General features: G+C 39.6%; 1 protein-coding gene and 1 pseudogene across 1 annotated transcript in view; both read left to right on the top strand.

Annotated features, from left to right (window-relative positions):
* The window catches only part of PHLPP2 (PH domain and leucine rich repeat protein phosphatase 2), a 74618-nt gene that overhangs the window by 22176 nt on the left and 27065 nt on the right, over positions 1-25377 (top strand). The window contains exons 4-7 of the mRNA XM_035024840.1: positions 14048-14238; positions 21285-21410; positions 22726-22880; positions 24913-25059. Coding sequence (XP_034880731.1) covers positions 14048-14238; positions 21285-21410; positions 22726-22880; positions 24913-25059 — 619 coding nt within the window. The remainder of the gene's footprint in view (positions 1-14047; positions 14239-21284; positions 21411-22725; positions 22881-24912; positions 25060-25377) is intronic.
* LOC118023893 lies at positions 11226-11345 on the top strand (annotated as a pseudogene).

Raw genomic sequence — 25377 nt, 5'->3', positions numbered from 1 at the left:
CCATAGAACTATTATCTTATTTAGCAGATGAGAAAACTGAGACAGAGAAGTTAAGCAACTTGTTCAAGGTCATACAGCTAGTAAGTGAGAGAGCCATTTAATACCTAACAGTTTTGAATTAATATGACCCACTTATCAAACAATTGAACTAAAACTAAATGATTAGTGTATGTAGGCAAAGTCATTTATTGAAATTCCCTGCTCTCATTCCTTAGATTATTGATTAAATTTCTGTATACTTCTTTTGTTGTTGTTGTTTATTTATTTTTAAAGATTATTTATTTATTTATATGACAGAGAGAGACACAGTGAGAGAGGGAACACAAGCAGGGGGAGTGGGAGAGGGAGAAGGAGGCTTCCTGCTGAGGAGGGAGCCCGATGTGGGACTCGATCTCAGGACCCTGGGACCATGACCTGAGCCGAAGGCAGATGCTTAACGACTGAGCCACCCAGGCGCCCTGTTGTTTATTTTTAAGTAATCTCTACACCCAGTGTTGGGCTTGAACTTACCACCCGAGATCAAGAGCTCTACTGACTGAGCCAGCCAGGCACCCCTCTGTATACCTCTTGATAGAACTCTTATGACACAGTGTCACAAGCCAGCTTCATTTAATGCACTTCACAAAAGATTTTATGTTTAATTTTTCATCATTACACTATTTTGTGACATGTTGTTCCTTAAAAGTTGGTTTTGTTTTATTTCCATTGATTGCTAGTTCATGGAAGGAAAATAGTTGCTAGATTGAAATTAAATAGGAAAATCCATGGGGCGTCTGGGTCCAACTCTTGATTTCGGCTCAGGCCATGATCTCAGGGTTGTGAGACTGAGCCCTGTGTCGGGTTCCACGCTAGGCATGGAGCCTGCTTAGGATTCTCTCTCTCCCTCTCCCTCTGCCCACCACCCCCCCTTAAAAAAAAATTAAATAGGCACATCCTTTAAGATTAATTTGAGGAGCACTGTCCATTTAAACCTATAAAACTTGGGTTAAAAAAAGAGCAACTTGGAGCAGTAACATGCTCCTTTTGTGAGTGTGGTTGAAAATGACTTCTTCATTATATGTTTTATTCTAAGGTGAAAGTTGAGCCTTAAAGTGCCAGCGAGCTCATTTTGAACCATTGAGATTGCATTTGCACTCAGTTGTATACTGCACAACTGTTGGCCCTGATACATTAATCTTTTGCACCACCTGATAAACATGATAGCATGCCCAGGATCTTCATGTACTTGTAAGAAGCTATTTCTAGTAGAGTCTAAAAGAGTACTAGTTTGTAGTTCTTACTGTGTTTTTGAGGGGAGGAGGTCTTTAACAGAGAACATTTCCAAAAATGGGCTCTATTAATTTAGAGAAGCTAGTATAATTTGAGTGAGAAAATTGTGTTTGGGAAAGAGGTTTTTAAAGCTAATTATTTTTGAAACTAGATGGTATGTATATATGGCACCAAAAACAAAAGTAAAAAAAAAATCAGTGTATTAATTATCTATTGTCTATGTAATGAATTACCTCAAAACTTAGTATATGGGAGTGCCTGGGTGGCTCAGTTGGTTAAGTGTCTGACTCTTGGTTTTGGCTCAGGTCATGATCTCAGGGATTGTGAGATTGAGCCCTGCATCAGGCTCCATGCTCAGTGTGGAGTCTGCTTGAGATTCTCTTCCTCTCCCTCTGCTCCTGCCCCCACCCATGCGCTCTTTCTCTCTTTCTCTAAAATAAATAAATAAAATCTTAAAAAAAGAACAACTTAGTATCTTATGGGGTGCCTGGCTGGCTCAGTTGGTACAACACACAGCTCACGTTGGGTGTAGAGATTACTAAAAAACCTAAATAAACTTAAAAACAAACTGTGTGACTTAAAATAATAATAAATATTTATTGTATGGTTTGTGTGGGTCAGAGATCTAGGAGTAATTTAGTTGGATGGTTCTGGTTTGGCTTGCATGAGATTGTATTCAGTCTGTTGGTTGAAGGTGTAGTCATACAAAGGCTTGACTGAGGCTGAAAGAATCACTTCTAGCATGGCTGACTCAGATGGCTCTTGGTAGGTCTCAGTTCCTCACCAGCTTTTGACAGAGATCTCAGTTCTTCACTTTATAGACCTCTTTTTAAGGCTGCCTGAGTGTCTTCATGACATGGCTACTAGCTTCTGTCAGTGATGAGACATACAGACGGGCATGTGTACAAGCTCGTGTGCACACACACACACACACGGAGGCCTCAGTGTTTTTATGACCTAGCCTCATAAGTCACCTACATTTTCACCACTTTCTGTTCAGTAGAAGTGAGCCACCATATACAGCCTACCCTATGGAGAGGGAAATTAGGCCCCACCTTTTGGAGAGAGAACTATCAAAGAATTTGTGGACATATCTTAAAACCATCACAAAAAGTATGCTTCCCTTTCACCTTTCTCCTCCTCATCTCAGTTCCTGAATCCATCATCTCAGTTCCTGAATCCAGAGACAACCACTGTTACCAGAAGGAAAAATATCTGTGAAATATTCTCTTAGAAGCAAATCGCTTAGTAATCAGTTTAAATATTTTATATGTAGAGTCTTTGCTAAGTTAGCTTAGTTAGAATATAGTGTTAATGAGGCCAGGGTCATAAGGGCCTAAGTTCAAACCAGTTAATGTTGCTGTGCTTGCTGGATCTCAAAGATACCCTGTACACCAAGCAGCCATCATGCAAATGTTCATTACCAGTGTTGCTGGAGAAGGAGCTCTGGGGGAAAAGTGAGTTAGTGGAATGACTGGCTCAGGGCAAATTCATGATAAAAGCTGTGGAAACGTAATTGACTAAAGATGGTTAGGTAACATGATCAATCACAGATTAAGAGAACACATTAATGAACTCTTTATTTGTGTATGAGGAAAAGGAGGAGTCTAGAAGGTGTGATTTACTAGTGAAGTTGTAATTCTGGGGCTCTGTGGCTCAGGTAGCGTAAGTCTCAGCCTGAGCATTTCTTTCTGTACCATATTCTTTTTTTTTTTTTTTTTTTTAAGATTTATTTATTTATTTGGGAGAAAGAAAGAAAGCATGAGCCAGGGGAAGGGCAGAGGGGGAGAGAGGATCCTCAAGCAGACTCCCCACTGAGCATGGAGCACAGTGCAGGGCTCCATCCCAGGACCCTGAGATCATGACCTGAGGCGAAATCAAGAGCTGGATGTCAACTGACTGAGCCACCCAGGCACCCCTCTACCATATTCTGTGCACACATTGTTTAAGACAGTTTTTTCCAAAGAGCATAAGCAAAACAAATGAAGCCAGGTACAAAAGGATCACATAGTATGTTTCCATTCATTTAAAGTTCAAAACCAGGCAAAATTCAGCCATAATGTTTAGAGATGTGGGGCAGTATTACTATCTGTCCGTCAAAATCTGTTCTTTCCTTCCATAATAATAGAGTTATAGTTGGCGCATGACTGCCCAGGTACACGCCATTTCCATTACTATTTAAATATAGTAATATATTTAAAAACATTCCAGGGTGCCTGGGTTGCTAAGTTGGTTAAGTGTCTGACTCTTGGTTTCAGCTCAAGTCATGGGCTCGTGGGTCCTGAGATGGAACCCCAAGTCAGGCTCCATGCTTAGCAGGGAGTCTGCTTGAGGTTCTCTCCCTGTGCCCTCCCCCCACTTGCACGCATGCTCTCTCTCTCTCTCTCTCTCTCAAATATTTAAAAAAAAAAAATCCCCCAAAAAACTATTCCACCACCCTTATACAATTACATTTATGATTGTGCATGTCTTAGTCATATTTTTTTAAATTAATTTATTTATTTGAGAGAGCGAGAATGAGAGAGAGAGAGAGAGAGTACATGAGAGGGGGGAGGGTCAGAGGGAGAAGCAGGCTCCCCGCTGAGCAGGGAGCCCGATGCGGGACTCGATCCCGGGACTCCATCCTGGGACTCCAGGATCATGACCTGAACCGAAGGCAGTCGCCTAACCAACTGAGCCACCCAGGTGCCCTGTCTTAATCATATTTTATATGCATATTTCACATTTGTAATCATTGTGTCCATATATTTTTCCTTTGTAAAAAATTTAGTTTTAATTACACAAGTAAGATGTGGATACAGTCTCATTATCTATAGTATTTCAGTCTCTTATAATCACCTCCCAGGTCTATTCACTGCTATCAACTTGGTGTATATCTGTTCAGAATTTTCTAACTTATATTCATATCTAATATGTATTTGTAGAAATATATTTTATTTATATAAATGGTATTATTTACTGTGGTCTTCATGCTTTTTCACTCAACCATATGTTTTGGAGATATTTCCTTAGCTATCTTCTATATGCATTCCTCTAAGTTGCATAGTATTGAATATCATGTGTGTATTATAATTTATGTAACCATTTCGCTGGTGATAGATATTTACAGTATTTCCAGTTTTGACTGTTGCAAACAGCATTATAGTAAAATTTCCTCTTTGTGCCCCTATGTTTCCTCAGAGTAGATCTCTAAAAACGAAATTAATGGGTTGTAGAATATTTGCATTTAAAATATTAATACTACTGCAGAATAAATATATATCCCATCAGTATATTAAAGTACCTCTTTGCCCACAATTTCATTTTTTAATATTATTAGCATTTGAAATTTTTACTAATCTGATAAATAAAATGATGGTTTCCTTGTTTTTTTTTTATATATATATTTTTTATTCTTATGTTAATCCCCATACATTACATCATTAGTTTTAGATGTAGTGTTCCATGATTCATTGTTTGTGCATAACACCCAGTGCTCCATGCAGAATGTGCCCTCCTCAATACCCATCACCAGGCTAACCCATCCTCCCACCCCCCTCCCCTCTAGAACCTTCAGTTTGTTTTTCAGAGTCCATCGTCTCTCATGGTTCGTCTACCCCTCCGATTTCCCCCGCTTCATTCTTCCCCTCCTGCTACCTTCTTCTTCTTCTTCTTTTTTTTTTTTCGTAACATATATTGCATTATTTGTTTCAGAGGTACAGATCTGAGATTCAACAGTCTTGTACAATTCACAGCGCTTACCAGAGCACATACCCTCCCCAGTGTCTATCACCCAGTCCCCCCATCCCTCCCACCCCACCCCCCACTCCAGCAACCCTCAGTTTGTTTCCTGCGATTAAGAATTCCTAATATCAGTGAGGTTATATGATACATGTCTTTCTCTGTTTGACTTATTTCGCTCAACATAATACCCTCCAGTTCCATCCACGTCGTTGCAAATGGCAAGATCTCATTCCTTTTGATGGCTGCATAATATTCCATTGTGTATATATACCACATCTTCTTTATCCATTCATCTGTCGATGGACATCTTGGCTCTTTCCACAGTTTGGCTATTGTGGTTTCCTTGTTTTTTAAAAAAATTTTTAATTGTTATGTTAATCACCATACATTGCATCATTAGTGTTTGATGTAGTGTTCCATGATTCATTGTTTGTGCATAACACCCAGTGCTCCATGCAGAATGTGCCCTCTTTAATACGATGATTTCCTTGTTTTAATTTTTGTTTCCCTGAGTACTAGTATGGTTGAATATTGCTTCATATTTTCATTGGATCTTTAGATTTCTTCTTCTTTGAATAACCCATTGATATTTCTGTGCAAATTTTTGTCTTTTTTTCATGTTGATCTAAAGGACTTGTGTATATATTCTAAGTGTACATCCTTTGCATACTATATTTGTAACAAAATTTTTTCTCAGCCTGTAACTTGTCCTTAAATTTTATTGTTTTTTATTGTGCAGAAGTTTTATTTAGTCAGATTTGACGAGTCTTTTCCTTTAATGCATTTATATTCCTTATCTTAGGTCATAAAGGTATTCTGTATTTTCAGTACTTCTATATTTTAAAAATATGCATAAGATAGGGATCTACCTTTACTTTTTCTCTATAGGTAGATAGCCTTCTGTCCCAACAACATTTATGGAATAGATCATTCTTCTCCTAGTGATCTGAAATATCATCATTATTATTCTTAAGTTCTTATATGGTCAGTGTTCAATTTTTGGACTCTCTCCTGTTACACTGACCAATTGACCAATTTGTCTCGTGACGTATATGACATATTTTGATAGCTGGTAGGGAAGTACCTTATCACTGTTCTTCTCTGAAAAATCAGGGAGACCTCTGGAATCAGAGAAGCCTTTGTGAAGAAGCAGTATTTGAGTTGGTTCTCTAAACAGTGACAGAATTTCATTAAGCAGAAAGGAAAAGGAGGACACAGGATAGGAGATTAGACCCTTCGGTGTCTGTCCTGTGAATCACAGATAATTTGAGTCCAGATTGTTCTGGGCGTCGAGGGCAGTATCAGGAGTTTAGCCTTCATTTGGCAGATCACAGCAGGAAGTGAGAGGATCCAAGCGAGCCAGAGAAGGTGAATCTGGCACCAGTGTGGGTAATAATTCAGATGTGAATTAATAGGGGTCTGGAGTGGAGAATGGGAAGGAATTATTCATATCAGAGACATTTTGAAGGGATAATTGGTAAGAGTTGATGGCTGATTGAAAAGGGAGTTGAGGAAGAGAACCTGAGAGTTGAAGCTGACAGAGATTGTAAGCCGGTGTTACTTCAGGAGAATGTCAGGACTTGAGTTGGGAGAAGGAGCTGGTTCATGGGGATGGTGATGACTTGGTTTTGGGAATGTTTCTTATTAAGTGGTGGTGAGATGTCTGACAAGTAGTTGAAAATATGGAACTAGAGCTTAGGACATACAGATCTGGGAGTAGAGTACATGGGGATGTTAAAGCTGTGGAAGTTGTTACGATACCTTGAAAAGAATTCTTATATGTAGGGAAAGGGGGCTTAAGGCAGGCAGAATTTTCATTATAATAACGAGCTTTGTTTTATACCCTTACTCTATGCCGAGCGCTTTCTCAAGTGCTGAGCACTCTGTATACCTTGTCTCATGTAATCCTTACAACCCTCTAGATAGATGTTATTATTCCCAAGAGGCTGTAATATGCCCCAGTCAAATAGCAGAGCCAGGAAGCAGATAAATCTGTCTGCTTCTAAATATCATCCTTTTAACTTCTAACTTACTCCACCATTTAGTTGTTGGAGAGAGAGTTTAGAGAAGTATGAGGAATCCATAAAATGAGAACATCTAATCCAACTTCTTGGTCTTAAACTCAGGAAACTAAGGCCTGAAGATGTAAGAAGATTTGTTTGGGATCATGAAACCAGATGGTGGAATTACCTTAGCCACCACTGCTTTGCCAAGTTTTCTAGTGAAATGCGTCAAATAGAAGTTTTTGTGTTGTATGAGAGCCTATTGCAAGTTTGAAATTTGTTGTGAGGTTTCCTATTTTGTTCTTTAAATGTAAGTAAATATTTAATTTTCACCTCCTTACATATCAGCCAATATTTATTGGTTTAACTTTTTATTTGGAACTAACTTTAGATTTTCAGAGCAGTTGGAAGGATAGTACAGAGAGCTCCTGCACACCCTTCATGCTGTCATTTGAATTGTTGTTCTGGTATAAATAGTGCTTCCATTTTCTCTGGCTTCTCTCAAGACTTTGTCTTTAATTTTCAGCACTTTCATTATATAGTATCTGGGCTAGAATTTCATTGGGTTTATCCTGTTTGGGGTTCACTGAACTTCTTGAATTCATAAATTTGTATCTTTCACTTGAGGAGTTTTCCCCTATTTCTTCAAATCATTTTTCAACATTGTGCTGTTTCTTCTCTTCCTTTGGCTCTAGCCCTTAGTTCGGTTTTCAGAATTTTTGGCCTGCTGCTTGGGGTCACGTCCACATTTGTAAACCTCAAGGGTGAGCCCAGGAGTTCATAGACAGCTCTAGAGAGGTCATTTTCCAGAGCTCCTTCCTCTTTGCGATTTCTTGGGGCTTTACTTAACCTGCCCTGTTGGGCACTTCCCGCAAGGGCATCCACACTGCAAGGCTCCCAGTGGGAGGGGGAGACCAAAAATTCAACAGGTTTTCACCCCGCTCTCTTGGGATTGCAGATCTTCCAATGCTCCATGCATTCTGTCCAGGTCTTATAGGTGCATTTAGTGGGAGAGACAAGGTGGAGTGTGCTTTCTCCATCTTACTCAGAACCAGAACCTTAATGGTGTGTTTTGATTACTTCAATTTAATATAGTCCAATTGAACAGTCTAAATTTACCTTTTCTAGAAGCTCTGTTGTTTTGTCTTTCAATTTATACTCATAGTCTGTATGAGTCTTTTTGTCTGTCATTGTGAGCTCATGGGCTTGTATGTATTTGTTTTGACTCATTACAGCCGTTATTCTTTTTGTTGCTCAGTTTGTCCCATCTCAGCTAGTGGGAGCTCTTTTTTTTTTTTTTTTTAGTGGGAGCTCTTTACATTGACTTCTGTCCTTCCATCGTGACCCCAGGAGTTTTTGATAGCATTCTGGATTTTCCATTAAGTTCTGGCACAACAAGATGTCCTAAGCTCATCTTTTCATTGTCTGACTCAGACCAGGAATAGATCCTTTTTCTAAGGACTCCTGGTTCATTTTAATGAAAGATAGTATTTAGAGATTTTATTCTGGGCAGTAGAGGAACTCATTGCTACAGGGTTGCCCTTGATTGTTTTTTTAGCAACTTTTTTAAATTATAAAAACATTCCATTTTCTTTATAGAACATTTGGATGTATAAATATAAGGAAATTAAAATCATCCCTAATTTTCCACTTAGAACCTTGGCTTTTGAGATTGTAAAACTATTTTTTAGTTAGAACCGTTACACTTTCTGAATATTTAGTAGAACTTTCTCATTCTCGTTTTTTTGTTTTTTGTTTTTTAAGTAGTCTCTATACCCAGCATGGAGCCCAGTGTGGGGCTTGAACTCACGACCCTGAGATCAAGACTTGAGCTGAGATCAAAAGTTGGACACTCAACCGACTGAGCCACCCAGGCGCCCCTAATTCTGTTTTTTTTTTTTTTTTTTTGGTATCACTTTAAGAAGATCAGAGACTGGATGTCTAGCAAACACTCCAAAATTAATAAAACAGCATGTTATTTCATATATAACTTATCCAAAACACAGTTGAATGTTCCCTTCTGAGAGTGGTAGTGGATAGATTTAGGAGTTTTCTCTGTAATAAAATACAAAGAAATAAGGCCAAGAAAGAAGAGACTCAGAGAATTATATATCAATTGATATAACATCTGTTTCATGTAAACTTTTAAAAAGACTTAGGCAGTTTGAAAACATGATAACTATTATGAAGTCCCATTTTTACATAATTTAGCAAACTTTGTAGTAGGCGATACTGTTAACCAGGGTGAGGAATATAGAAGCCATTGGCATGTTCGGAGAGAACAATGAGGTTAAAAAAATAACAGTTTTATTGAGATATAATTCATATCCCATAACATTCACCCTTTAAAAGTGTACAATTCGGTGCTTTCTAGTATGTGCAGAGAGTTATGCAGCCACCACCACAGTCTAATTTTAGAATATTTTCATCACCATAAAAAAAGACCCCATATCCATTAACATCATTCTCCATTCCGCACTCCTGCAGCACCTGGCAACCACAAATCTACTTTCTGTCTTTATGGATTTGCTTATTCTGAACAGTTCATGCAAGTGGAATCATATACATGTGGCTTTTTGTGGCTGGCTTCTTATACTTGGCATGTTTTCAAGGCTCATCCAGGTTATAGTAGGTATCGGTACTTCATTTCTTTTTATGGCCAAACAGTGTTCCATTGTATAGATAACGCCACCTTTTGCTTATGCATTCCTCAGTTGATGGGCATTTTGGTTGTTTCTACTTTTTGGCTATGACGAGTAATGCTACTATGAACAAACATCTGTGTATAAGTTTTTGTGTGGACATGTGTTTTCAGTTCTCTTGGAGATAGATGTAGGAGTGGAATTGCTGGATCATATGGTGGGTCTATGTTTAAACTTTTGAGGAACTACCAGACTGTTTTCCAAAGTGGCTGCACCATTTTATAGTCGCACCAGCAGTGTTTGTTTACATCTTTGCCAATGCTTATTAGTGTTTGTCTTTTTCGATTATAGTCATCCTAAGGGATGTAAACTGGTATCTCATTGTGGTTTTGATTTGCATCTTGCTAGTAACTAATGAGATTGAGCATCTTTTCATGTGCTTGTTGGCCTTTTATATATCTTCTGTGAAATAATATCTATTCACATTCTTTGCCCATTTTTTAATTGTGCTGTTTGTCTTTATTGCTGAATTGTAACAGTTCTTTATTCTGGATACAACTCTCTTATTATGTATATGATTTGCAAATATTCTCTCCTATTTTGTGACTCCATCGTTTTACTTTCTTGATGGTGTCTGTTGAAGCACAAGTTTTTATTTTTGATGAAGTCCATTTTTCTATATTTTCTTTTTTTAACTTTATTTTTTAAAGGTTTTTATTTATTTGAGAGAGAAAACATGAGCAGGGGGTGGGGATGTGGGCAGAGGGAGAAGCAGGGACTCCCATTGAGCAGGGAGTCCGATTCTGGACTCGATCCCAGGGCCCTGGGATCATGACCTGAGCCAAAGGCAGACGCTTCACCGACTGAGCCACCCAGGCACCCCATGTCGCTTTTACTTTTTTTGTTCATACCTAAGAAATCTTTGCCTAACTTAAGACCACAAGATTTATTCCAGTGTTTTTTCCTAAGAGTTTTATAGTTTTAGTTCTTTTTTTTTAAATTTTTTTTTATAGATTTTATTTATTTATTTGAGACAGAATGAGAGAGAGAGAGAGAGAGCTCATGAGAGGGGGGAGGGTCAGAGGGAGAAGCAGACCCCCTGCCGAGCAGGGAGCCTGATGCGGGACTCGATCCAGGGACTCCAGGATCATGACCTGAGCTGAAGGCAGTCGCTTAACCGACTGAGCCACCCAGGCGCCCCTATAGTTTTAGTTCTTACATTTAGGTCTGCAATCCATTTTGAATTAATTTTTGTATATGGTATGAGGTTAGGGATCTGACTTTATTCTTTTGCCTTTGGCTATCCAGCTGTTCAGCACCATTTGTTGACAAGACTATTCTTTCCCCAGTGAGTATCTTGGCACCCTGCTCAAAAATCAATTGTCCATAAATGTAGGGGTTTATTTGTGAATTCTGTTCCATTGCTCTATGTCTATTTTTACGTCAGCACTGTACTTTTTTTTTTTTTTTAAGTAATCTCTTCACCCAATGTGGGGCTTGAACTCATGACCCCAAGATCAAGAATCAGATGCCGTACCGACTGAGCCAGCCAGATGCCCCAAGTACTGTACTTTATATGCCAACTCCAAGCTTTGCACAGTGGCAGTATCATAGCCAATGAGGTTTATCTGAGGCGCGATTATTGCTAATGGAAAACTATTTGCCAACTCCATACTTTATAGTTAAGTTTTGAAATTGGGGAATTTCAGTTTTGTTCTTTTTAAGACTGTTTGTCTATTCTGAGTCTACTGTACTTCTCTATATGAATTTTAGGATCAGTTTGTCAGTTTTGCCATGAAAGCAGCTGGAATTTTGATAGGGAATACATTGCTGTAGATCAGTTTCGGGAGTTTTGCCATCTTAACAATATTAAATCTTCTAACCCATGAACCCTGGATGTTGTCCATTTATTTAGGTCTGTAACTTCTTGCAACTATGTTTTGTAGTTTTCACTGTACTATTTTCATTTTATTCTTTTTGATGCTATCTTAGATGCAGTTAAGTTCCTTAATTTTATTTTGAATTGTTTATTCCTTATGCATGGAAATACAGTTGATTTTTTAAAAAATTTTTGTATCTGGGGCGGCTGGGTGGCTCAGTTGGTTAAGCATCTGACTCTTGATTTCTGCTCAGGTCATGAACTCAGTGTCCTTGAATGAAGCCCTGCATTGGGCTCTGTGTTCAGCAGGGAGTCGGCTTGAGGATTTCTCTCCCTCTGCCCTTCCCTTCCCCCACTTGCATGTTTTCTCTCTCTCTCTCTCTCTCTCTCAAAAATAAGTCTTTTTTTTTTTTTTAAGAATTTATTTGAAAGAGAGAGACAAGAGCATGGGAGGGGGGAGGCAGAGGGAGAAGGAGAAGCAGACCCCCTGCTGAGCAGGGAGCCTGATGCGGGGCTCCATCCCAGGATCCTGGGATAATGACCTGAACTGAAAGTAGATGCTTAGCCAACTGAGACACCCAGGGACCCCCAAAATAAATAAATCTTAAATATAGTAAAAAAAAAAACCAAAAACTTGTATCCTGCAACTTTGCTGAACTCATTTATTGGTTATAATTGTCTTTTTTGTGGCTTACTTAGGATTTTCTACATACAAGATCCTATAGTTTGCAAATAAAGATAGTTTCTTTCTTTCTAGTCTGATACTGGAAATTTGAGGTGGATGGGGACATCTCTTGGACATGTCTAGCAGACAGTTAGATATATGAGATTAGAACCAAAGGAAGATTGGGGCAGGAGATAGAAATCTGAGGGCCATTATCATCGTATGAATAGGGCAGTTTGGAGGCTGGAAGCCAGATTGAAGAAAATTGAGTAAATAGGAGGTGAGGTAACAGGGAGATAGCTAATATAAAGGCACAAATGAGAACAAAAGAGCCTCAAAAGGATAAACTTACAATTTTTAAAAATATGGTTTGTGGACCATCTGCATTTAAACTACCTGGAATAGTTGTTAAAAATACATTTCTCTGTGTTCCATCCCAGGCCCTGTGGATTAGACTCTCTGTGGGTGGGTGTCAGTGTCCCACATTTTAACCTGTTCTGACTATTAATTACTGCTCAGGTCATGATCTCAGTGTCCTGGGATGAAGCCCTGCTTCATCATAATAAGTCTTGGGCACACACAAGTCTCACATAAGAAGTCTTGGGCATTCTCTTCAGAGAGTCACTGAACTAAAGAAATTCCACAGCTGAGACTGAGAGGACATGGGAGAAAACATGAATGCTTTTGTAGCTTTGACAGGAACAATAAGGAGGGTGGAGTTGAAGAGTAGAAGAGAGAAGAACCAAACTCCCTGAGAAAGGTGGAGTTTGGAATATAGATGAAAGGATTGGCCTCAAATAGAAGGAGAGATGGCTCTCCCATAGAGCTAGTGTTCGCATGCAAAGTTTTAAAGCTTTGAAGTGATCTAACCTATTTCCTCAGATCATATATGGGAAACACATAGTTAAAAGGGCAACACGATGCCCAGGTTCCATAATCAATCCTGGAATAATATCAAATACGATGCAATTTTCTCTCTTCCCAGTTTCTTGCTGTTTGCACCGCCTCATACTAGTGCTACTCCTGTCATTTCTGGGTAGAGTTAGTCTGGTTTTCACTGCGCTTTGATCAAGAACCTGTCTTCTGTCATAATGTGCTGTTTGTTCACTGTATCTCAGCCTTAAAAAGATTCTAATGAGGAGGGAGGGTACAAAAAAAAGAAATTCTTGTATGCACATAGGAGCTTCTGCCACCATGATTGGGATAGTTGATTGAAGTATCAGCCATAAGCATTTCCTCACAAGGAACAGGAAAATGGAGTAATGTGTACAGAACTAGAGTGCTCCCATACTTATTAATTTCTTCCTTCTAGAAAAGACTAATCACAATAGTGGCTGTCATTTATTTAGTACTTCTTTTGTTACCTAAAACTATGCTCAGTACTTTACATAAATTATCCAAATTTTTTATAAGAAAACGCTAAAGATAAGTAGTATTAAGATCCAAACTGTATAAATGAGGAAAGTCAACCTCAGTGATTATATTAAGTAGTTTGAAGAAACAAAGTAAGTGGCAGAACTAGGATTCAAGCCCAGGTGTGCATGTCTGGCCCCCAAGTCTATGATCTTAATGACTTGCCAAATTGCCTTTCTCTGTGTACATGGGAGATAGGACTGCATTAGAAGAAGAATTAACAGTGGCATCCAAAATAAAATCTTGCTCCCTGGCCCAAAATCCACAGTACTCCCATTGTATAACTTCAGTGATGGATAACATTTTAGAACTGAGATCTTATTTTGTGATACATTGCTTGGTAACTTAAATCTGTAAACAAGGTAGTTGAGTGTTGACACACAATACTTTCTTTTTTCCTTACAAGAGTCTCATATACTTGAATGGTGACTTCTGAAGTTCTGTTTTCTTTTAGAAAAACCATGCCAGATGGATCATCTGGATCGAATCCTTCTGTCTGGCATCTATAATGTACGCAAGGGGAAGACCCAGCTGCATAAGTGGGCTGAACGCCTAGTTGTTCTCTGTGGCACCTGCCTCATCGTTTCCTCAGTGAAGGATTGTCAGACTGGAAAGATGCACATTTTGCCTCTGGTTGGGGGAAAGGTAAGACTCATAAAAATGAATTATTCTTCATTTGTTTGATCTTCTTAATTAAAATCCCATTTACAGGGGTGCCTGGGTGGCTCAGTTGTTAAGCGTCTGCCTTTGGCTCAGATCATGATCCCAGGGTCCTAGGATCGAGCCCCGCTTCGGGCTCCCTGCTCAGCGAGAATCTGCTTCTCCCTCTCCCACTCCCCCTGCTTGTGTTCCCTTTCTCACTGTCTCTCTCTCTCAAATAAATAAATAAATCTTAAAAAAATAAATAAATAAAATCACATTTACTTTTCAGCACTTTCCCCACATCTTTTTAAAGAAGCCAATATGAGCATTATTAAAGATTGTATTACAAAGTTTGTTTTTTAGAGTTCTTAGATTTAACCAGAAGAAACCTCAGGCTAATTTTTCTTTTTTTAAAGATTGATTTATTTATTTGAGAGAGAGTGCGCAAGCGGAGGCAGGGGCAGAGGGAAGGGGAGAAGAACAGCAGACTTCCTGCTGAGCTTGGAACCCAACGCTGGGCTGAATCTCACAATCTCATGATCTCACAACCTCAGGACCCATGGAATCATGACTTGAGCTGAAACTGAGTCATACACTTAACCGACCAAACCACCCAAGCACCCCACCTTACTCAGACTAATTTAAGCATAAAACAGGTTTATTTACATCACAGGTTCTCTGGGAGGCCCAAAGCCTGTCCGTACCCCAAATTCCGCTGCAGCACCCATTTGTTGATGCTACCCTGGTCCCCACTGTCAGGCACCCATAACACCTGAGTAGACCGAGAATGCTGCCACTTGCAGCCTCCTGCCCCATCCATCCCCAAAACAGATTCTTTCCAGTTTCTCCTTTTTCCCCATTTGACTAAAATTCAGAGTCGGGGGTGGTCACAAGCTCCTGTCCAGCAGCAAGGGGGTGGAGGCATACCATTTCTGGTCTGTGCTAGAAAATTCCCCATCCTAGGCAGGGAGTTCATTGCAAGTCTGTCAAACAGACTGACAAATGACTGGAAACAGATATGTTAATACTTATATGAAGCTATACATCATTTTGTTTATTTTCCGTCTTGAATATCAATAAAACAGTTGGAATTGTACAGAACTTCCAGACAAAATGACTTAGTGAATTCATGCTTTGGTCCAATCTGGTCCAGATGCACAGCAATATCGATAAAATAGACATATATGAAAGGTAAATATATAAAAAGACATAGCTGGGCTATGGAATGTAGACTAGAAATATATGTGGTGAGCAGGTCTGAATCTGAGGGCCTGCTGGGTTCTGGGCCTGAAAGGTCGTGGCAGCCCAGGAGTTCAGCTCCTATAAGTATTTGGGTTTAAAAGTCCTCTGCTCATGAGAAGAACCTGGCCCAGGCTTACTCCTTGAAGCAGGAGATGAGTGGTACTCTGCTCCTGAAGGAAAGCTGGAAAGAAAAAAAAAACCAACCAGCCCAAAACTGCTGTTAACCACTGACTGGAATCAAGTCTTGTTCTTGCTGTGGTCCTAAAAAGGTGGAAGGAACCAGTTATGTGGCCTGTGACGAGGAAGTGAACAAGTCCCCGACTGAATGAATGTGCATACTCCAGTATCAACCAGGGGGCAGGAACCTACCACTTACTGATGTGAGACTTGGTTCTGGTCTTGGAGGCTGAAGGACAGAATGAAGAAAATAGGTTAAAAGAAAATGACACCCCCTACCCCCCAAAAAAAGAAAAAGAGAAAAGAATACAACACAGGAAAGGAAATTCAAAGGGAAGTTGTAAGAAATAAGAAACAATGATGAGTGCAGACATTGATAAAATATGATGGTAAAGTTAATATTGATTGTAAAAAGTTTAAATTTTTAAAATATTTTAAATATAAACTCTTAAAGCTCAAAATGATACTTAAGATGTAGTGGTATGTTCGATAAGTAACGTGTGATACAGTTTTGGAATTAGAGAATAGAAATACCAAATAACTTTTAACTGGATTAGGAAAAAACCTTAAGTGTGAATGTAAAAATTGTAAGGATAGCTACTAAGAGTAGAGTGGGAAAAGAAAATGTAAAACATTCTGTAACACTAAAAGAAGGCAGGAAAAGAGTGGAGAGAAAGGAACAAAATGATTAGCATGGTAAATTATCACAAATTATAGTGACAGACACATACAGAAATATATCAATAATCATAATAATTGTGATGTAAGTTGTCATTTAAAATCCCAGTACTTGCTGTTTATTTTAGTTTTTAAAATTTTATTTATTTATTAGAGAGAGCATGAGCAGGGGGAGGGGCAGAGAGAGAGGGACAAGCAGGCTCCCCGCTGAGCAGGGAGCTCAACGTGGGGCCTGATCCCAGGACGCTGAGCTGAAAGCAGACACTTAACCGACTGAGCCACCCAGGCGCCCCCAGTACTTGGTGTTTGTAAGAGACATACCCAACACTTAGAAGGTTGAATGTGAAATGGTGGGAAAATCGTGCTAGTCAAATAGGAACCAAAAGAAAATGGTGTGGTTATCTTAACATCATACAAAACATTTTTATGAAAGTTTATCTGCAACAAGGGACTTGTCTCCAGAATATATAAAGAACTTTTACAACACAGTGAGAGAAAGACAGATAACCTAGTAAAAACTAGGCGGAAGAGTTGAGCAGATCCTTTACCAGTGAAGATCTACAGATGGCAAATAAGTACATAGGACGATTCTCACCATCATTAGGGAGTCAGAGGGAGTCATTAGGGAAATGCAAATCAATATCACAGATTCTGCATACCACTAGGATGACTAAAATCAAAAGACTGCTGAGTATCAAATTTAGTAAAGATGAGGAGCAACTGGAATGCTTTCACATCATTGGTGGGAGTACAGTCATTTTGGAAAACAATTTTTCATTTCATTTTTTTTTTTTAAGATTTTATTTATTTATTTGACAGAGAGAGAGACCGTGTGAGAGGGAACACAAGCAGGGGGAGTGGGAGAGGGAGAAGCAGGCCTCCTGCCGAACAGGGAGCCCCATGTGGGGCTCAATCCCAGGACCCCGGGATCATGACCTGAGCCGAAGGCAGACGCTTAACGACTGAGCCACCCAGGGGCCCCAAGTTTTTCATTTCTTATAAACTGAAACATATGCATATCAGACGACCCAGCATTTCTCCTAAGTATTGGGAAATGAACATCTGTCTTTACAAAGACTTTATGTGAATTTTCATAGCAGCTTTATTCATAATTGTCAAAAACTAGAAACAACCCAATGTTCATTGACTACTTGTGAATTAATAAACAAATGTGGCACATTCCACACAATGGAATACTACTGAACAATAAAAAGGAATGAATTGCTGATATACACCAGAATAAGGATGAATCTTAAAAACATTCTTTTTTTTTAAGATTAATTTATTTTAGAAGGAGAGAGAGCAAGCAAGTGTGCAAGCGAGTGAGCAAGCGTGGGAGTGGGGGAAGGGCAGAGGGAGAGGCAGAGAATCTCAGATTTACAAACCTTTCTCAGTATTTTACATTGTATGAGTATATTTTTGTGTGTCAAATACCCCATAGTAAAATATTAAGAAGTTGATTCTAAAACACGGGCACCAGGGGCACCTGGGTGGCTCAGTTGGTTAAGCAACTGCCTTCGGCTCAGGTCATGATCCTGGAGTCCCAGGATCGAGTCCCGCATCGGGCTCCCTGCTCAGCAGGGAGTCTGCTTCTCCCGCTCCCCCCTCTTGTGCTCTGTCTCTAAAATAAATAAATAAAAATCTTTAAAAAAAAATAAATAAAAATAAAAAAAATAAATAAAACACGGGCACCAGGGTGGCTCATTTGGTTAAGCGTCTGCCTTCAGTTCAGGTCTTGATCCCAGGGTCCTGCTCCCCTGCTCAGCAGGGAGCCTGCTTTTCCCTCTCCCTCTGCTGCTCCCCCTGCTTGTGTGCTCTCTCTCTGTCAAATAAGTAAAATCTTAAAAAAAGATTATTCTGAAACAATCATTAATATCTGTTCTTCATTTCAATAAGATCCTTTATTTTGACTCACTCACTTGCAAAAAATGATCCTGTTTTGAGATCGCAATTGAACATTATGAATATTATTTAATTTTATTGGGATTTTTTTTTTCTTGAAGGTTTTATTTCCTTGTGAGGGCAAGCGTGTGCACGCATGAGCGGGGTAAGAGGCAGAGGATGAGGGAGAGGGACAAGCAGACTCCCCACTGAGTACAAAGCCCAATATAGGGCTCCATCCCAGGACCCTGAGATCATGACCTGAGCTGAAGGCAGATGCTTGACTGACAGAGCCACCCAGGTGCCCCTTATTGGGATCTTTTTAATATGATTCTTTTTTGCTTAAAGTATTTTGTGTTTTTGCCATTTGATTAAGTCTTTACTTGGCACCAGAAACCTAATGATTTATGAGTATAATTTGGAAGTTTCCAGCTGACTCACCAAGATTCAATAGTTATGACGTATCAAAGTGAGATGTCAGACAAAGATGTAAGTGGTTTCGTAACTATAAAGACTTCATGTTTATCAAAGCTATGTGAATTGGGTTGTTGGATTTTGGGGGAGAATTGCTTTGACGAGAACTGCTATTGTGCTGTGAATCCCTATAGCCACCCCAACTGGGAATGGCTTCTGCCTTTTTCCTCAAGCCTAGTGAAAGAGGTTTCCGCAGGATTCAAGAGAGCTTGATATGGGTCCCCTGCAGTAGGGGGGGCATAGTGGATTGGTGTCCTGCCTTCTGACCAAGAAGTCTTGAGGACAGAGATGGGTCTGTAACCAAAGCAGCCAGGTAGCCTGAGAGCCTAGCTGATGCATTGGGATCATTGTGTGCTCCTTGGGTTTGTTAGTTTGTGATCCAGATGGGTTGAGAGAGGAAAAACCAGTGGGTAAATTGGTGGATGAGTGGGTGGATTCTCTTAGAACTTGTCCATCAGGGTCATCTTGAGGGGCAAATAGGCTTCCCTTGAGGACAGGCTGTCAGTGGACCACCGGATTCCTTCATGTCTGAGGAGGGAGTAGTCCAGTGCTGGAAGAGCATGCATTAGCCGGGTCAAGGGATCTGTAAGTGAGAAGCCATTATTATTTGGGGTGGAGTGGGGGGTAACCAAAAGAACCCTTTAAGGACCCATTGAGGAAAAGCATCTCTTTAAAATCTGCTAGTCCCAGAGACTATGAAGTCACGTGAGGACTCTGCTTGTCTAGTAAGAACCTTTGGACTTTTAAGTTTCCTGTCCTTCCTCCCTTTCTACTTCAGCCCTGGAGGGGGTCAAAAATGGCATCTAGCCCAGGGCTTAGTAAGAAAGGAGAGGAGTCCAAAAACCAGGCCAGGGCACCCTTTGCAGGCAGGCAGGCAGCTACCTCCATTGTGCCCCAGTGTAGGTGGAAAGGATTGGAACTGTGGAGTGGAGACTTTGGCTCTTATCACGTGGGTCTAGAGACTCCTGTTCTGAAACACAGCTTGCAGCCTTGCATCGCAGCTTGTACTTGCTGTTGCTATGCATGGAATGCTCCTCGCCCAGGGGTTTCCACGCCTGGACCCCCTTAGGGTCTTTGTTCACAGGTTACCTCAGTGAGTCCTTCCCTGACTGCCCTTTCATAATTCAGATCACCCACCCTGTTCGCCAAGCTTTTTCCCTGTTCGCCAAGCTTTTTCCCTGTTTTATCTTTCTTGATATTATTCATTATGTATTATATCATGTCACCGTTTTGGTGTTAGAGTGTTTGTCCCTTTCTCAAATACAAATTCTGCGGAGGGCGGGGCTTTGTTGTTTTCCCCCTGCTTGTCCCCAGCACGCAGAACAGTAGAATGTATTCATGCAACAAATATTAATTATCAAATTGAGACTGTGTCGTGACTTACAGAGGAATTAATAAATAGATTTACTTACGAGTATGCCCCGAGTCCTATTCCTTCAACATACTTCCAACAAAGTATTCCTTTTGCTTTTTCTAAACAGCTTTATTGAGATATTTATATGCTATATAATTCGCCCATTTAAAGTGTACAATTCAGTGGCTTTTAGTATATTCACAGAGTTTTGTGACCATCACCACAATCAATTTTAGAATACTTCCATGACCCTGAAGAGGAACGCTGCACTCCTTAGTTATCATCTCTCCCATTCCTTCCGCAGCCCTGGAAACCGACTCATCTACTTTCTCTCTGCCCACATTTGCTGACTCTGGATATTTCATATAAATGGAATAATATCGTATACGGTTCTTGGTGACTGTCTTTCACTTTACATAATCTTTCCAAGGTTCATGTGTGTTGTAGTGTGCATCAGTATCTTCTGTTGATGGCTAAATAATATTGTTGGAATATACCATATTTTGTTTATATATTTACCTGTTGATGGATGGACTTTTGGGTTGTTTCCCCTTTGGGGCTATTAGGAATAATATAATTCACATACAAGTTTTTGTGTGGATGTATGTTTTCTTGAGTTTGTATCTAGGAGTGGAATTGCTGGGTAACATGGTGACTCTACACTTAACCTTTTGAGGAATTGCCAGACTGTTTTCCAAAGTGGCCGCACCATTTTATGTTCCCACTGCAGCGTATGAGGGATCCAGTTTCTCCACATAACTTGCTAATACTTGTTATCCAACATTTGTTTTCTGTTTTTAATTTTAGTCATCCTAGAAGATGTGACATGGTATCTTTCAGTTTTGATTTGCATGTATCTAATAACTAACGATGTTGAACATCATTTCATGTCACGACTGCCATTTTTCAGTCTTCTTTGGAGAAATGTCTATTCAGATCTTTTGCCTATTTTATTTTATTTTTTTTGAAGATTTTATTTATGTATTTGACAGAGGGAACACAAGCAGGGGGAGTGGGAGAGGGAGAAGCAGGCTTCCTGCAGAGCAAGGAGCGCGATGCGGGGGCTCGATCCCAGGACCCCGGGATCATGACCTGAGCCAAAGGCAGACGCTTAACGGCTGAGCCACCCAGACGCCCCTTTCTTTTGCCTATTTTAGAAAATTGAGTTGTCTCGTTATTGTCCTTTGCTCTTGGACAAAGATCTTTTTTCTTGATTCTGGTTTTCTCCCCTCTTCCTCTTCAGGTGGAAGAAGTGAAGCGACGGCAGCACTCCCTTGCGTTCAGCTCAGCCGGAGCCCAAGCTCAGACCTATCATGTCAGCTTTGAGACGTTGGCTGAGTGCCAGAGATGGCAGCGACAAGCATCCAAGGTGATAAGCTGTCGGACGTCCTGATGTGGGGATAAGACTGTAAAAGCCCATGAGAGATGTAGTTTGAAACCAAACTTGCTCCCAGGAGAGTGAACTATAATTTTTATGCATCTTACTTTAGGCCCCTCTAAGTATATAATGCATGAAATAATGGAATTCCAGCAGGTCCTTAACTTATCATTTATATTTGTGTAGTACGGAAAGCTTTCAAAAGTGTTTGCAGGTGCATTTACCTTTATACCATCTCTGTGAGAAGACTATGGCCTTGAAGGAATTAGGACACAATGAGAGTCACATGACTTTCCGTCAACCACTGTAGTCAGTGAGAGATGGCGCCATTCCCTAATTCCTAGCCTAGTGCTTCTTGGTCTTGTATATATTTAGCACGGCTGTGATGAACCACTTTAAATTTGAACTTATTATGGAATGTGACCTGTGTTCCTGTATGCTGAGGATAATTAGCTTTTCAGCATAATTTCTGCTTTTTTAGTCTTTAAAGATGAAGTGCTCTAAAATTGTGTTGGTAGTTTCTGAATTCTCTTGTTCTTCTGGCTATCTGCAGAATTTTAGCACATTTTTCTTTGCAGAGCTAAACAGTTGCATAAAGGATTGTTTTGGTATAGTGAGATGCCATAAAACATGAATGACTTTTCCGTGGCATTTAGTTTGGTTTTTAGACCAATTTCCACAACCTTTCTTTATGAGCATACTATTATAGAAATATAAACTTGTTTTGGTTTTATTGAATTTTCTGTACATACATTGTAGTGGTAATAAAATCTCTTCTGAATAAAACTAGTTTCAGTTTTAAGTAGCTATTCCATTCTTTTGACCTTATAAAGAGAAGTATTTTTTGAGCGCCTTGTGCATACTAAGGAGTGTGCTATGTGCTGGGGTATTAAACTTTATCCTCACAACAGATGAAGCAACTGCACTGGTAAGTAGCAGAGTCCGTGTAGATAGAAAAGGCCATGGCTTTCAGTATCACACTGCCTGCCAGAGTTTTGTATGGTTATTTTGAATCCTGTCAACTTCTTGCATGAAATGTTAACTTTCCATCTTTATGATTTGTATTTTTTTACTTTTTACTTATAGACACTTTAAAACTTACACTGTTGCATGTTTCAAGCAGCTTATGGTTTTAGGAAAAAGCAAAAATGAACTGGTTTTTATAAATGAATAATTGGATCTCATTACCTTTTTCTCCTTCGCATTTTTAAAATTAGCGCCTTTTTGTGTAAATGTCATTCCTTCCTATGCTGGGTGAGAGACATTTGGTGCTAGCTCAGATGCTCTTCTCCTTGACCCCATTCAGGTGGTGTCCCAGCGAATCAGCACTGTTGACCTGTCCTGTTACAGCCTTGAGGAGGTTCCTGAGCATCTCTTCTACAGTCAAGATATCACCTACCTCAATTTGCGACACAACTTCATGCAGTTGGAAAGACCTGGGGGCCTTGACACTCTTTACAGGTATGTGGGGAATGGATTTCCTTACTAACTTATTCAAACCAAATCGTGATCACCGTCTTACTCGTTTGTACCTGGAAGTGAGCATGCTTACCATTGTATATATATTTGAAAATTTCCCCTCCCATTTTGAAGAGGAAGTAAAATTTTTTATTCATAGTTTTCTTACCCCCTTTCTTACCCCCTTTTCTCCTCCATGAGACAGAAGATAAATGCAACTGTTCTATTATGGAGGCAACGTTGAGCTGCCATCGATCTGGATAATCTTGTTACATAAGTCACTGACAGTGATGTATGATCTGAAGCCAGGGTACATTGGGAGATTGAGTATATGGCAAGTTTTTGAATCATAAGTGTCAAACTTAAATAGCTTAAAGGAAGTAGGCCTAATTTCAAGAATTCCACTCCCAGGTTGGGGCTTTTATCTTTCCTGTGTACCTGCTAATACTGGCTTCTAAGCTGTTTGACAGCTGTGAAACCTCTCTCTTCTGATAAAGGAACCGTTTCACTCCTAAGGGACTGTGGCCCATATATTTTCCAATTTCCTTGTTAGAATATATTCTCCCTTCCAACCCTCCATCCTTTAAAAGTGGATGGAAGTAAGTATTTAGTATAAGTAATTGTGTGGGCTTCTTGTGAGCAGGGGAGAAATTGGAAATTAAAGCATTCAAATTAAGTGGTGATTAAAAAGATAATACACATTGTGGGGCGCCTGTGTGGCTCAGTCAGTTAAGTGTCTGACTTCAGGTCAGGTCATGATCTCAGCGTCCTGGGATTGAGCCCTGTGTTGGGTTCTGAGCTCACTGGGGAGTCTTCTTGTTCCTTTCCCTCTTCCTCTGCCCCTCCCCCATTCGTGCTTTCTCTTGCTTGTTCTCTCAATAAATGAATAAAATTTTTTTTAAAAAGATAATATACATTGAAATTACATATTGAAATTACATATTTTACTTAATAACTAATATTTCTAAAATAATTTTGAGAAAGCACTGTGATTTTTGTCCCATATAATGTGTTTTACAAAGCTTTTTAGGTATAAGCAAGCCTCCATCTAGTAATGAGATAATAATTTTAATTATATTAGTATGTAAAAACAACAGAAGTTATAATTTTAAGGAAGTGGGTTTCTAGCATTTTCTTCTCAGTCACTATGAAAATAGGGTTCATGTAGTTTGAGGGCTGGATTAGGAATTCTGAAGTCAAGACACCAAGCCAAAGGAACAATCAGTACTCAAGGTCAGGACAATTGGAAATCAAAAGTTGAAAATTTGAAAGAGGAGCATTAGAGTGAGGTACCAATGACTCCAGTCTAGAAGCAGGTGGTAGAGATCATCATCGTGGAAAGCACCACCTCAGCTTACCCTCTTGCACTAGTATAATCATTAGTATAATACTCCTAAGTAGAATTACCAGCGTGATTCCTGTTGATCCAGTGATGGTATGATGGTACTGTTTCTGGTAAGATGGTATAGATACCTTTACTTCTAGGAACAAAACAGAAGCACTAAAAATTACTATTTCATGTTCTCTATTAGATTGTATTGCAGTAAAACTCCATATCACATACATATTTGTAAGTTCTAAGTGTCCCATTCATTTCAAGTGACATTTGAGCCGATATAATTTCAATATGTAAAAAGAAGTTGCTTATAATGGGATTTGGTGTGCATTTTTGTTAGTTCTTCCTGTGTTCATGAGTTGATGAATTGTTACAAGGTTTTTTATATTGCATATAGAAATTTGATGAAGGAAGAGATTTCAAGCATATCAGTATAACTAGATATAAAATACTTATACCAGCATGAGCTTTTTAAGATTTTGCACCTTTTTAAGGAGAAGAGAGAAGAACTCCCATTGCCCTAGACCTGATTTCCTTGTTGGTATGGAGCTGGGGTTAGGCATCTTAGTGTTCTGTGCTGTGCACGATGTTTGGCATGTAGTGAGTGCTCATAGATATTTGTGGAACAGATTCTACAGTGGACATTTAAAACAGATGACTTTTTCATTCAGTACTATAATTTGTATGTTTGCTTTTTAGATTTTCTCAGCTAAAGGGCCTGAACTTGTCCCATAATAAACTTGGGTTGTTTCCTGTATTGTTATGTGAGATTTCTACCCTGACTGAGCTCAACCTCTCCTGTAACGGATTTCATGACCTGCCAAGTCAGGTTGGCAGTCTACTAAAGTAAGTATGGGGCTTTTGCTAGACTCATTTTTTATTTGCAGCATAAGGAGCTTGTCTGGCATTTGGAATGAACGTCGCATGAGCTCTGGCAGTGAAGTAAGTCATGTAATTATGAGGATTCTAGACAGCAGCTGTGACTTGCTTGCAGGGGCGACTACTTAGCCCCCCAGTTTCAACAGCAGAAGCTCTGACGATTTTTGATGTTGGAGGGACCATCCATGGCAGTTTTGTATGTCATTGAGTCTCTATAGATAGGCTATTTTATCATTATGGATTCATAATAAATTAGTGATGTAAGTCAGAATCTATCCCTCTAGT

Source organism: Mirounga leonina, unplaced genomic scaffold, assembly GCF_011800145.1.
Source record: "Mirounga leonina isolate KUSES-001 unplaced genomic scaffold, KU_Mleo_1.0 Mir_180, whole genome shotgun sequence".
Classification (NCBI taxonomy): Eukaryota; Metazoa; Chordata; class Mammalia; order Carnivora; family Phocidae; genus Mirounga; species Mirounga leonina.
This window is presented reverse-complemented; position numbering and strand designations above follow the sequence as displayed.